This window comes from Sorghum bicolor, chromosome 10, assembly GCF_000003195.3.
Source record: "Sorghum bicolor cultivar BTx623 chromosome 10, Sorghum_bicolor_NCBIv3, whole genome shotgun sequence".
NCBI lineage: Eukaryota > Viridiplantae > Streptophyta > Magnoliopsida > Poales > Poaceae > Sorghum > Sorghum bicolor.
The window spans coordinates 55466563-55481259 of record NC_012879.2 but is presented as its reverse complement, the minus strand read 5'-3'; the positions used below and the strand labels follow the sequence as shown (position 1 = coordinate 55481259).

The 14697-nt window shown below is 41.1% G+C and overlaps 1 protein-coding gene across 2 annotated transcripts; it reads right to left on the bottom strand.

The window, feature by feature from the left end:
* On the bottom strand, positions 314-4356 carry LOC8058434 (receptor-like protein kinase HERK 1). Of its 2 annotated transcripts, XM_021449566.1 has the most exons (3): positions 4072-4356; positions 3656-3868; positions 314-3083 (listed from the first exon to the last, which is right to left on the bottom strand). In XM_021449566.1, exon 3 carries the CDS (start codon positions 3072-3074, stop codon positions 549-551), a length of 2526 nt encoding a protein of 841 aa, XP_021305241.1. In that variant the 5' UTR covers positions 3075-3083; positions 3656-3868; positions 4072-4356; the 3' UTR covers positions 314-548. The 2 variants fall into 2 exon arrangements, with proteins under 2 accessions (XP_021305241.1, XP_002437376.2); XM_002437331.2 differs by lacking the exon at positions 3656-3868.

Genomic DNA, 14697 nt, shown 5'->3' with positions numbered 1-14697 from the left:
TTTCAAACTTCAATATTGTTGAGTCTTCCACCGCCAATGTTTGTGATAAAAAAGATGCACCAACAGTTACCTGTAACCATTGGAGAAGATCGGTTGGGGAATTAATGGAATTATGGAAATGCTGCAACCGAAAATGGCGTCCTTTGAGGCAGGAGAGCTATCGTTGCTGATAGTGTCTAGTTGATTGGGGAAAAACATACTGCGTTATAGACTGCTTCAGATGTATGATCCCCAAGCAGTCAAAGCAACCAGCGAGGCCGAAGGCCACCCAGACTATCAATACACGGACATATATGGCTACTGCAGTACAACGTTTCACACGTTCAACACTCACCAGTAAGCAGTAATAGATTGAAATTTGAAATAGGCTATCTACTAATTTGTAGCCGCACAGGCTCACAATGGCTACAACTGTAACTCCCAAACCTTAGTTCAGTACATTTGTAGAGGAAAAGAAGAAGAAAAATTACACATGATCTCTCAAGTAAACTTCAGCAAGAGATGACTTTGGCCTTCCTCAGTACCCCTACAGGCTGTGTCATGCACCTTTACCTTCCCTCGGCTTTGATCAGCTGAGAGAAGACCCGGCTCATCGACACATCAGAGAGGTCATGATCAGGCTCGTTTGACGCTCCAGCTTCTGCCATTGTCACACTGATGCTCTCAAGGGCGCCGACGTTCTGAACCTGTGATGGGAGTTCCACAATACGGTTCATGCTGTTCACATCCGAGACTGTGGAATCAGCATCCTGAAGCTGCAGAACGTACTCCAGGTTCCACAGGACGTCTCCCATTGATGGCCGCTCCACACCATAGTCTGCCAGGCACTTCTCCACTGTTTCGCCAAACTTCCTCAGAGAATCTGGCCTGATCGTGCCTGAGATTCTCTGGTCAATGATCTGATGCAACTCTCCTCTCTTCTGCCACTTCATTCCCCACTCGGCCAGGTTCACCATCTCCCTGGGAAGTGTAGGGTCAATCACTGGCCTTGCACAAAGAACCTCAAGCAAAACGACACCAAAGGAGTAGACATCTGATTTCTCAGTCAGCTGCTGCCTCCGGAAATATTCGGGGTCAAGATACCCAAAGCTGCCCTTCACCGCAGTGCTGACATGAGTTTGGTCGAGCTCAGGCCCAGTCTTTGATAGCCCAAAGTCAGCAACCTTCGCGAGGAGGTTCTCATCAAGCAAGATGTTTGCAGACTTGACATCACGATGGATAATGGCCTTTGCAGATCCAGTGTGAAGATAGTGCAACCCCCTTGCTGCTCCAATGCAAACCTCCAGCCTCTGCTTCCAATTGAGTGAGGGATTATCAGAGCCATAGAGATGGCTCTTGAGAGTGCCTTTCTCCATATACTCATAGACCAAGATCATTTCGTTCCTTTCGTCACAGTACCCAATCAGAGACACCAAATGGCGGTGCCGCAGACGTGAGAGGAGCTCAATCTCTGTACGGAACTCATTGAGACCTTGCTGAGACTTTGGGTTTCCACGCTTCACTGCAACCTTGGTCTCATCCCTCATCACTCCCTTGTAGACCTTTCCAAAGCCTCCAACTCCAATGACCCAGTTCTCATCAAAATTGTTTGTTGCTTCTTGGAGCACACTGAAGGCAAAGCGGTATCCGTAACTTCCATTCAGCCCTGATGTGAGAGTAGTACCATAAGATGTTCTGCTTCCTGTGCTGAGAGAGGTGAGCCCATTGATTGAGAAAGGCATCCAGGTCTTTGAATGCTGCTTTTCCAGAGTCTTTTTCCTCCGGCAAAGAAGCACAAGAACAACAACAATTATAAACAGACCAACACCTCCAAGGGCAGCACCAAGAATCACACCCCAATTTTTGTTTCCACTGCCAGACCCAACAGTGAAAGCAGAACCTCCAGTACTTATCTTCATAACCTCAAGCCCATTCAGAATCCCGTCAGTCAATACATTGTCCAAGGTCGATGGGCCAATGCTGATGCCAAGTTTGCTGGATGCATCATTTGATGAAAGAACCACATCTATATAGACAGGTGTAGCCAACTGACTTTCAGACATTGTTGAGAGATCAAGATTAGTCTGCGCAGAGAAGCCTCCAACATATGCATTGAAGTAGAGCTGGTTAAGTGCCTTACTGACAATATCACAGAAGTGAAACCTAACCAAATAGCTGAAGCCAGCATCCACATCAAACTGCCATGTCATGTTGAAAACAGCATTGGATGTATTTGATGATGCTGCCAACTCTGTAGCTGTACCATAGACAATATCAGGGGCTGTCAGCTGAGTTGCTAGACCCTTCTTATAGTTGACATCCTTGCCATACAAAACATTTTTTGTCACAGCTGGGTTCAACAAGTACTTTCCATCAGTCACCCAGGTCCTCGAGAGGGTATCATTGTCAGGAGTGACCTTCGGACCACCCATGTTAACCCGATACACTGTCTCCAGTGGCTGTGTCGACAAACCAGTGTACTGCTGGACAGGGTTGACCATTTGTGCATTATCAGCAATGAGATCATCTGGGACAGAGATCACCTCAATTGCGTTGACAAATGCAATTCCATTGGATGGCTTGAAGGAAATCACGAGCGTGTCGCGGGTGATATTCAGGGAGTACTCCTTGAACAAGGGTGCGGTCTTGTCTGGTTGCTGGAAGTCACTAAGCAGGAGAACATCTTGGGTGGACACAGTAAATTTGGCAAGTGAAAGATCATAGCTCTGGTAGGTGAAGGGGAAGAAGTAGAACCGAACGAAATGCCGGCCCTGCTTCTGGATAGGGAAAGTGTAGGACGACGGCCCGGTGAAGATACGGGCAGTCTGGTACAGCGCCGAGTTATCGAAAGAGGCCACCCCATTTGCTGAGGTGCCCGCGAGTATATCCTGGGAGGTGGACACCTTCACCGGAGATGCACCATCCGCTGCAAAGGTCCTCTGGCCAACCATTGTGCTCTTGGAGGACCCACAATCAACAAGGTAGCTGTCCGCAGGCTTGAATTGCGCTTTGCAGATGCAAATGGATGACAAGATGCATAGCACGATGAAGGTTGTTACAGCTTGCCACTTCTTCCTCCCCAAAGTAGCCATCATGATGTTGACCTGAGTAAAAGGTATGTTCACAATGTTCAGATGCCATGCATGCAAAACTACAATCCCATCTCGAGTAAAAGAGGAAAGAAAACAATTGGTGCAGCTGTGAATGCAAAATTGTAATCCCATCTCGAGAAAAAGGGGAAACAAAGCAATTGGTACGGCTGCGAGCTACTACTAGGCAAGAACAAGAACATGCCGAGTTGCTCATCACTTGGGGTCATGGATCTTTAAAAAAAAATCACCAGGACATTAAATTCGAGCTGAATCCCCCAAAACTTCTAGAAAACGAACCGCATCGGCAGCTTGGCTAGGTCGATCTTGCCTACCGCTAATGGCAGAAAGCGAAGAAGCTAGAAGAGGTACGGTGGATAGATTAATTAGAGCTAGCAGCGCAGCACTCTCCGCACTTCCGCAGAAGGGGCGGAACCAGCATAAAACAGGTTTTTTTTTTTTTCAAAAGGAATCGAAGTTTGTAGGCTTAATACATTTATACTGGACTTGTAACTGGATCAGACCAGATCCGAACACAAAGAGCTTGGGTTTGGGAGGCAGGAACGGAAGAGAAGGGGCGGGCGTACCTGTGCGGGTGCTCGTCGCCGGCGAAGGTCCCGAAGATGGAGACCTGCGCACCTGGCGTAGGACGGCGCAGTCCGTCTGCACCAGAGACAGTCTGAGCGCGGGCTAGCGGCACGGGAGAATCAATGCCGGGGTGCGCGGAGGAGATCTCGGCTCGGATGCAGGCGGCGCAGGGATGAGCCACCTCAGCTCTCTATTAGCGTCCGCTTCAGCATCTAAGAGAGAGAAACAAGGAGAGAGGTTAAGAGCTAGCAGCGCATCATCACTCTCCGCACTTCCGCAGCAAACAAATCGAAAGGGAGACAGATTTGGATTTGATTGCTCACGGCTCACGGACCACGGCCTAAGAAATGCCCCCCAAGAACAAACTGAGCTCCAAGATCGAATCAACCGGCACAAGCAAGCTAGGTTCACTCACCGATCACCACCAGCAGGAGAAGAAAAACGGATCCGAGTCCGCGCGGATCTCTCCGGCCGTGTCGGTTGTCCAGCACCAAGACGGCGGCCGAAAGCAGGAGCACGCTCAAGAATGCGGAGGTGGGGGTAGAAAGCACTGTCTTGTGGTGTCTTGGCGGTTGGCGCCGGCGCTGAAGTCGCCGATGATGCGGCGCCAGAAAAGGTGGCGCGGTTTGTGGGAGAGAGGAAAGAGATGATGGAGAGGGAGGGAGGAGGGGAGAAGGGTGGAGAGAGAAAGCGCGAGCAAGCGAGCGAGCAGGAGTTTTGTACTAGATCATCGCCTTGCTGTTTTATTACCGTTATTTATTAGGCCCACCCCGCTTAATTAGGCTTTACTACACAAAATTAGGGTTCTATTTTATATTCTTTTAATTAATAATGTCCTAACTCCTAAAACAGATCATCATGTCCTTGGAAAACTTAGGGCTTCTTCTCGTGTCAACTCGCCGTAGAGCCCGACAAACTAGACATTGGGTGCTGAATTAATTTTTTTCCCACTACGCACGAGACGAATTTCATTACTTGACGGTGCTGAATTAATTGAAAATTGAATTGAATTGTACTAAGTTTTAGATTCATTTTTAGACTTATATTTTTCTTATTGTTGTAGTAGTCCAGGCCCTTGCCTGGCAAGGCTAGTCTTGCCTGTCTAGAGAAGCCAAATTGATTTGCCTAAAAAGTGAAGGAAAATTATTTCTATATAAGAGTTGAGACATTTATGATTTATTATCATAGCACCTAAATAAACAATATGAATTGTTCTAAGACCTTGTTTAGTTGGTAAAATTTTGTTTTTTGGCTACTGTAGCACTTTCGTTTTTATTTGACAAACATTGTCCAATCACGGAGTAACTAGGCTCAAAAGATTCATCTCACAAATTTTAGGTAAACTGGATAATTAGTTTTTATTTTTATCTTTATTTAATGCTCCATACATGTGACCAAAGATTCGATGTGACGGAGAATCTTAAAAATTTTTGCAAACTAAATAAGGCCTAAGTTCTTACCGGACAAGGCTAGGTAAGCTGTGCAGCAAAGAATCGAAACGGAGCTCCATCTCTTTTATCTCTCCCACGAGCAATACCAACGTTTTTAAAAGAATCTATTCCAGCTCCCAAGAAGTGATTGAAGTTTTTGGTTTCTTCCAAGAAAAAAAACTTCATGGGTAAGGAAAATAGGGTATGCTGTTGAATAAAGTTAAAACTAGCACTTCTCTCAAAAAATTCGGTTCATATGGCTAGGGCCTTGTTTAGTTAAAAGAATTTTATAAAATATTTTAGATTTTCGTCGCGTCAAATTTTATGTCATATAAAATATTAAATATAAATTAAAAATAATTAATTATATAATTTATTTATAATTTACAAGATAAATCTATTAAATATAATTAATTTATTATAAAATAATATTTATTAAATATAAACAAAAATACTATAGTATTTATTTTGCAAATTTTTTTACAACTGAACAAGACCGGTACTCTGCCTTATCCACACACATCCATCCAACTAGCAATATGTGTGCTGTACACGTCTCGCTGTGTTTCTTTTCCTTTTTATATTTTATTAGTTTTTAGATTAGAATGGCGAGTCATTTGTAGTTTTTTTCCTCGCGGCTTGTGGTATTGTTTGAGAGGTTGTAGTATTTTTTTCATTTCATTTACACGATAATACTATGTGATTGGTGGACACGAAAGTATGGATGTTCTAGAAAGACTTCCTTGATAACCTAGCTATTCAAATGTGCTTTTTGTCAACGCTGAAACTCAGATTCTGAAATTGTAAAATACATAGACAACTAATAAAAATGAAAAAAATATTCAATGTCCATTTGCCTTTTTGCTGCAATTTTTATTGTGGTTGTTGTTTTAAATATTAGTCGGTACGGCCGTTTTCGTTAGTTGGAATAATGGAACATGGGCTTCCGTAGTTTGATCCCTTGTCTTGTACAGTACAGATGAGGTGTCAAGTACAACATTTTTTATTTCTTGGCAATCAGTGTGATACTTCTGGAGCCATTTGCGCCGTGATGAGAGCTCAATTACACGGTTTCCCAAGCCTATTATGGCCGTGGCCAGCTAAATTAACCGTGTACAAGTACAAGGTATAAAAATATAAAAGCATGATCTTCCCAAAACGATGGCCAAATACAAATAGTGTCAATTTAACAACTTTAGTAGTTGAAGGTTCATGTGCATGTGGATTTGGTGTCTTCCATGTTCTCTTGGATGTGAATGTTAACAACAACTGGAAGCAACTTGCCACAAGTCGGTATATATCTTGTCACGTGAGATAATATAAATTCCAAAGAGAAAAAAAACCAACCAATGTCGGTATATTCTCGTCATTCATGAGATAGATTTTTTATTTACATGGCGACAAAGAATTTTAGAAGGAAATATATGAACACCGTTTTTCTGTGACGTGCTTCACTGCCAAATTTTCTATACGCTAGTCTCTTACTACTTGTGAAAAGTGAAAATTTCAAAAAAAAAATGTAGAGAGAAACTTTTACTAGTTGAATACAGTTGGGCGGAGGACAGTTGAGCAATTAGTAGGAATGATGAAGAAAAACAAAGTTAGAAAACCTCCGCCCAGGAAAATGAGGGCACATGGCACAGTGGTTGTGGTCCTATCTCTCTCCATCATTGATGTCTGATTTTTGTTGGGGAGAACATGCATGTTAAAAGCCTTGACCAAATCCTTATTGGTCCTGGTTTGATGTCATCTATCTATCTATCTATCTATCTATCTATCTATCTATCGTGAAATAATCAAGTAACCAGCCAGACACAATGGTGAGTACAATACAGACACTTACAATGCATATACATTCACCTTTATAAATACACACTGTAAACCCTAGACATAGGATAAAGTTTACATATGTGTAAACCCTACTACTTTAGGTTAAAAATTAGCCTAAATTATTTGAGGCTAGCTGTCTAGTTGGTTAATAACTGTTTAAACTTGACTAAAAATATTATCACACTTATTACCTTCCTGCTTGGATAAAGAGAGAGAGAGAGAGAGAGAGAGAGAGAGATATCAAAAGCATGCCCGTCAACAAATAACTTAGTGTTTAAAGGTGTATAGAATGATTAAGCGCCAAAGAAGTGAAATCACTGGTAGATTCGGACTAATGTTAACTATTCTTTAACTAGCAAATAATTAGACCTTGATATCAACCAGGCCCATATGTTCATATAACACATGCATCCTATCATTATGGATATAAATATCAAAGAGACTTGCCCTTCAAAAGGAAATATTCTAACACTACTAAAAAAGAGAATATTTCTAACAGTGCAAACAAATTTTAGTGGTTATTAAGAAAGTCGACAAGATAATTCCAATTGAATAGACACAGAAAAACATACATGGCAAATAAGTAATCGAAGGGATGATTTAGAATTATCATGTGTATGGAATCCTGACATGAAAATTAATTCTCATACTAGTATATAGATAATTTAGAGGAAAATTTGATAGTTTTGTGTGTTTTTATATCGATGGTCAAGATAACTCACTCGAAATTCATTAGCATAAAATAGAAACTAAACAAAAATTGATGGGTAGGTGCTACAATGGTAAACCAAAAACCTTAGCCCACATATATTTTCATAGCAAGAAAGGCAAACGATGACAAAAAAACCCCTACTAGACCCTTGATCCTCCTGTTGCCTCCTAAATAGTCGAACATGAGCCCCTTCCATCTCTCCCCTTCTGCAGTGTTGCTTCACCCTTCTTGAACAGTCGCCTCATAGCTTCACCCTCCTGGCTCTCGAGTGGAGGCGCCACACTGCCTCAATGTTTCCCAACCGATAAATGAAATGATATTTAATTGTTTTTGAGATAGTAACACCGATAGGAAAATGTCTTAATTTTTACCGGTTCTGTGGTGACAAGAAAAAGACGTAGTAACAAAGAAAATACAATACATATTTGATGGTACAAATCCTAACATGAAATCCTTCATTTTGTTTTGACGGTATCAAATCATTAGGAAAATGTTGTTTCTTACAAGGCATTTTTCTATCAGTTATTTGCCATAGAGATAGATTTTAATACCTGTTGAACTTCTATTTTTCTTATCAATTATATAACGACAAGGAAAGTGTTAATTTCTAATGGACCGTCTTTCAATTTTCAATTCCTCTATAGAATTCGCACCATCAGGGGTATTATTATTTCTAGCAGCGAGGAGCTAGTCGAAATATGTTAAGGTTAATGAAGTCGCCACAAATATCTCACTGCATCTCGTTGTTGATGGACATGGCCTATGCCTAAAAAGGATGTTTAACATAAACATGTCTTCAGCCATGTTGAGTGGGAAACTCCAATTGAAATGGTATGGGAATATTTTACCACAAAAAAACCTTGTTTCTAGTTCTAGTGGTAATGTGATAATTTGACAAGTGTGGCGATGGACACGTGGATTTATGAATGTGTTTTTTTTATGCGTGTGCATCATACTATTCATTCCAAGACAAAAATGTTGAGTATACTATGTAGCATGTAATCACCCATATGATCACAATCTCAGCTAGCTATGTGGTAGGGGAAAATGTTAATTAAAATTTGAGTTCTCGACTTAGGCCTTGTTTAGGTGCAAATTTTTTTTGAAGGTTGACATTGTAGCACTTTCGTTTGTATTTGACAAACATTGTCCAACCATGGACTAACTAGCCTTAAAAGATTCGTCTCGCGATTTACAAGTAAACTGTGCAATTAGTTATTTTTTATCTATATTTAATGCTCCATGCATACGTACAAAGATTCGATATGATCGAGAATCTTGTAAACCTTTGGAATTTTAGGTGCATCTAAGCAAGGCCTTAGTATAATAGTATTTGACTTATTTTATAATTTATTAAGTAGAGCTATCTTTCATTTTGGTAGACAAGTATCTACGTCTCTACTAATATTTCAGAGGGGGGGGGGGGAATCACCCACGTGACAATAGTAGCACTACAATTCTATTTGCATACTAATTCGTACTAACCTTGATTAGGCGATTTATTACGGCGCTGGAAAAAGTGCGCGGACAGTGAAAGGAGAAAAAGTGGGAAATCTTTTTTTTTTCACGTCGTCGTCGTTACTCATGCCGCTTTTATGCAGGGTAAAAGTCCATATCAATATGACCTGTGTGAGTGTGACGAATGAAATTGGGAGTACTCCTAGTGTCTAGGCTGAGTGAGCCGACCCATATAGACCATCACCCTACAAGAGCATGGGCCAGTCATTAGCCAATTAGGTTCGGCATATGTAGCTGATAGATTCCGTTGTGTGTGTTTGTGGTCCGACACGTATCGGAACAGGCCTGTCATTTTCCTTTGTCGTTGGATAATTACGGCCTTTTGCTAGGCTGATGTGATTGATACTTACTATATTAGATAGTACTCCCTATGTTGCTCAATCTTTGCAAACAGCCCAAAAAACAGCTGGCATGCTTAATTAGTTTAAGCAATGAAATTCGGTAGTTCTCTATATACATCATACTCTCCTATTACTTCGGTATGATATGTTACCCTTCCTCTCACACTAGAGTTATGGAATGTCTTCAGTACTCCCTCCGCCTAAGAATTTTAGCATAATGTCACATTTTATATCTTAAGTTTGTCCAATTACTTATAATATCATTAGGTTAATTATGAAATGCATTTTTTTTATAACAAATTGATTTGTAGCCATAAATGTGAATCACCATTTACTAAAAATTTAGCCAAAGTGAACCACTCTGACTGATATTCTTTGTTGGACAATTTTGAACTCTGTAGTAATATCCTTTCCATTATGTTATACTAGCATTCCTCTCAATACATGACATCACGGTCAGGAGAGGAGGCAAATTAAGAATGCAACAGATTTTTCTCTCTGCATGTGTGTGTGATTTTGGATTAAGTATATGGAACAGAGGGAGGTGACAGTAGTGCAACAGGTGAGCACCGCGCAAGACAGGCTGGGGGCAGAGCAAGCAGCTTGGCAGGAGGAGAGAACTGCTGCGCTGGGCGCCAACAAGAACCAGCTGGATGGAAAAGCACGACAAGCAGCAGCGGTGGTGGAGGCCTCAGAGCTCATACTGTAGTCCACGTCTCACAAAAAAAAAATCAGGCAGGAGAGGAAAAACCAAACAACCTACTCCATGTGCAAAACGCAAAAGACAACCCAAACGCGGCTTCCAGAGATGATGATGAATGGAAACAACAACTGGGTGTTTCCATTTTCTTTTTAGGAGGAGTAACATGCATGAAACTCGGTTGACGACATGTAGCAAATCTCTAGCCAAAGGAACCATCTTCATTCTGTCCATGGTCAAAGGCTGACTGAATATATAATTTGGCTGGCCGGTGACGGTGTTCTGTTTGACAGCTAAATCTATCAGTCATTTAATAGTATTTTTTTTTTCTCATAATAAATCAGTCAACGGTTCTTTTTGCCATGCCATGACCTCATCGACTACCGGCCCATCTCGGAGGAAACCGTGGGGTGCGGCGGTGCCAAGCCGTCGTGCCGGACTGCTGGAAGAACGATATGTCTCACCAACAAGCCAAGCAAGGAGGCGCAGAGAACAATGATAAAATGAAGTCCAGGCCGTCCAGGAATGTGAAAGACAGACAGCATCCACCGAACAGCAGCAGGGCAAGAGCAGCAAGCATGACCTGACCGAGTGGTGGCTGCTACGCCTACGCGAGCGTCCACCAGCTAGCCAAAGCACGGGCCGTGTTTAGTTGTATATCTTTTTTTTGAAAAGGAGTTTAGTTGTATATCTATCAAACTATGAATGAAACTTCACATCGAGAATGGATTTTTCATCCAAGTTTTATTTCATTCTACTGTGACAGGACAACCTTTGATACAATGATACTCTCTCTATACCCATAAAAAAATCGTTTAGGACAATGACACGGTCTCAAAGTCTAACTTTGATATCTTATTTTTATAAAAAAATATTCATTAAAAAGTGGTATATGTATATTTTTATAAATGTATTTTTCAAAAACAAATCTATTCATATAGTTTTCAAATATTTAAATTTATACAACTTAAAAGTTATTCGTAGCACCAAATAAATAGAACCCTTAAGAACTGCACAGTAGCGAAACGAAGGGAGTAGCTAGCGCGCTGTTCGTCGACGATGATAGGAACAATCCGGGGTGGCTCACTTTCACTCTGTTTATACAGTATGCTAAGTTGCTAACGGACACTCCACTACAGTTGTTATATCTTTTTTTTTTACGAAATCTGTTGTTATCCAACCGACAGTCCATTTGATTGAACCTGCACTCACTCTCGATACTTGTTTCGTGGGTTCGCTCATGTGCTCACAATGCTCTGCGCACTACTTTTTTTCAATCTTTTTACATCAAGCCACACAACGTTAACTCAACAGGATTCCTGATTTATGGCTCGCTAAAGATAGTTATCCAAAATGTAAAGCAAGATATAGATAAATCCATTGGGGATCCAAGAGATATTATATTAGAAAACGATTTTTATTATTAGAATGACTCTCCAAATAAGAATTTACAAAGTGAACCTAAAAAGAATTGTTGAAGACGCTCTTAATCTTAACTTCTTAATTTAAGTCAATGACTTTATTAGTATTTATTGTAACCAGTGGCATCAGCGTTTCATGTACAACAACTATTTATATGTGGGCCTAAACTTGTCCATTGACTCGTAATCACTTAGCCAACATAAAGAAGATATTTTGTTAACAATGACATGTGCTGGTAATTGACAAATGGATATTTATATAGTATTTAACATAAACTTTAATTTCTAGGGAAAGATGGACCCATGTTGCAGATAAGTTTAGGGCTTGAGGCCGGTTCTAACCAATTGATATGCTCGCTTCTTCGAGCACGCAGCTGGTGCTGACGTTCTAAGACGATGCATGGTGTTTTGTTAGGTTGGCAGCGATAGAAGTGCTAGCTTCATGCATGACATTGACGGTTCTTACATAGTGTAGTCTTTCTAATCTAGCACACTTCTATATAAGAAACAAGCATATAGCAACGTTAGTTAAGTTTCCTACTATAAAATTTGCCACGAGTTAATAACTTTCCAACTCAGCACGATAACTTATGTTTTTGGTAATATAATAATTATATATTCAGTTTGTCAACTCTGCGCATCATTGAAAATCTTCTCTCCCACATCCGATTTCTTAAGTAAAGCTAAACTTCACTCTAGTGACTCAAGGCTTCCTCTTACTCAGATTTTTGTTGCTCAATCCATAGATGCTATGTTGCCTTCTTTCCAACTCCAGCAAGGTTAGGGTTAGAGTTTGGGTGTTCAAGAGCTTACTTGAATTTGGTAAGCTTAGAGGGATTGCTAGAGGAGAAGGTTGGCCCATCATTGGTGGCGGGCGTGGAGCGAGGACGCGAGGTTATGGTGACATCGCCGGGCGAGCAGTGGAGGAAGGCGGTTAGACGGGGCAAGGGTGTGGATGTAGGCCAGCATCCTCCACGAAGTTAGTGTGACGACAACCGACAGTCATAGGCGGTAATGTGACAAGTCAAGATGCCAGAACTGGGAAAGAGGCGGTGGCTGCGGGTGAGCTTGATTGAGATGAAGAAGATGGTAAGGAAGAAACACATTTGATGGATTTTAGGGTCAAACCATGGTGGACAGTGGAGCGGCGGGGGCGACCGACGCGTCAGGGACTTGAGGTCACACACTTGCGTCCGTGTGGGTACAAGTCTCACCTCTCTCTCTCTCTCTCTACATTCAAATATTCTATAGGTACACATAGGGTTCCTGTTGGCTTATTTTTATTAGATTAGACAATATCTAGATTTACGTAGTGCAATTTTTCCATATTTTATCTGTCCACATTGACTCTACGTAGCTTTTTGCAGTGCTAAAGTATGTGTCTAATATACAATTAGCTGGTATGCTAAATTTAGTCATATTTGATATTGCAGATTTGTACAAAGTAGCGACGAACGCACACGCACACACACACTATAATAATATTTTAACATCATGTGTCTCTGCTAGAAACACTAGAACTCAACCAAAACATCTAGGACATAGAGTTAACTGCATGCAATACACCATGTAAACAATGCAACCAGACACAATTTTGTGCTACATAAGATTGAATGCTAAGACTAATGCAAGCAACCAAATCACACGCATGTGTATATATGTGTTGTCTAATTGAAACGCCATCTCCACAAAAGATCATTTTTATTACTTAATGTTTTCACACATATATATAGAAAACCTTATTCAAGTGGAGATCAAAGTCTAAGGAAAATGCAGTGAAAAAGAAATCTACGAAAAACTAGATTTCATAATAAATATAAAAAAAATACTACATAAATTCGTGTACGAAGAGGATTTCAAATTGGACGCATGGTTAGCTGCCCACCAACCACACACACCTAGAATCTAAGGCCTTGTTTAGTTCACTCTAAAATCTAAAAAAAAATTCAAGATTTTTCGTCACATCGAAACTTGCGGTGAATGCATAAAGCGTTAAATATAGATAAAAAATAACTAGTTATACAGTTTGCCCTTGAAATCGCGAGACAAATCTTTTGAGCTTAGTTAGTCTATGATTGGACATTGTTTATCAAATATAAACAAAGTGCTACAGTAATAAAATCTAAAAAGGTTTTTGCATCTAAGCATAAGATGATCGATGTAATTAACGAACATGCAGAGATCGATAACAAATAATACACTCCACCTCAACCCTCGAGATCGTTATTCCTGTTCAGGTGAGGTCCAGACCAGTGGCGCATCATGCATGTGCATGTGGCTGCACTGCTGCTGATGGCATGCAAATGCAATGCAAGTTGTTGGGTACCGGCCAGTTCGTTATTATTAGTAGGTCTAGTCTACTACTTGCATTGGACGACAGCTCATCGTGCGTGCATTCTCCTACCTACGGCGCAGCACAGCAAGGAGCTTTGCATTTGCATTGCAGGGTTTGGCTGGAAGGAATCATCCATCGGACGCAAGTCGGTTCGGGGTGCTTCTGAGAATGTGAACGCATGCTGTACGCCTGTGCAAGAGTACTCAAGTTCGGCAGCACGAAAAGCTAACTGTGTGTGTTTTGGGGGGTAGAGGAGGATATATAGATGACAAGAGGAACAAAAACAACATCTGAAGTGTCCGTAACGGTCAGAGAGGATGATAAGAATCCACGTATAAGACTGGAAAAATGGAAAGAAAAAAAAACAGACCACAGAAGAAGGCTCTCTGTCACCACAGCAAGCCCACTAAGGCCTTGTCTACATGAAACCACAAGTATTAGAGTGGATTGAAATGAAACTTAATTTAAATCCATTATAATCTACTTCAACACATTTGGATTCAGAGAAATATATGTAGGTTGAAACAACTCGTTTTGGCACAATGTGTATCATGGGCCTAATTTAGCACAACAAAGGAAACAAGGCCCGAACGTGCACGGTGTTCCTTTAATTTGCTGCAGTTCATGGACACAACAGAGATGGGCTATGTCGCTGGCCCATTAATGGTTGAACGAACAAGAAGCCCCAGGTTAAGCCAAATAATGGTTCGCCGGTTGCCACCAGCCCAATACGCAACATAGTAAGCCCAACACA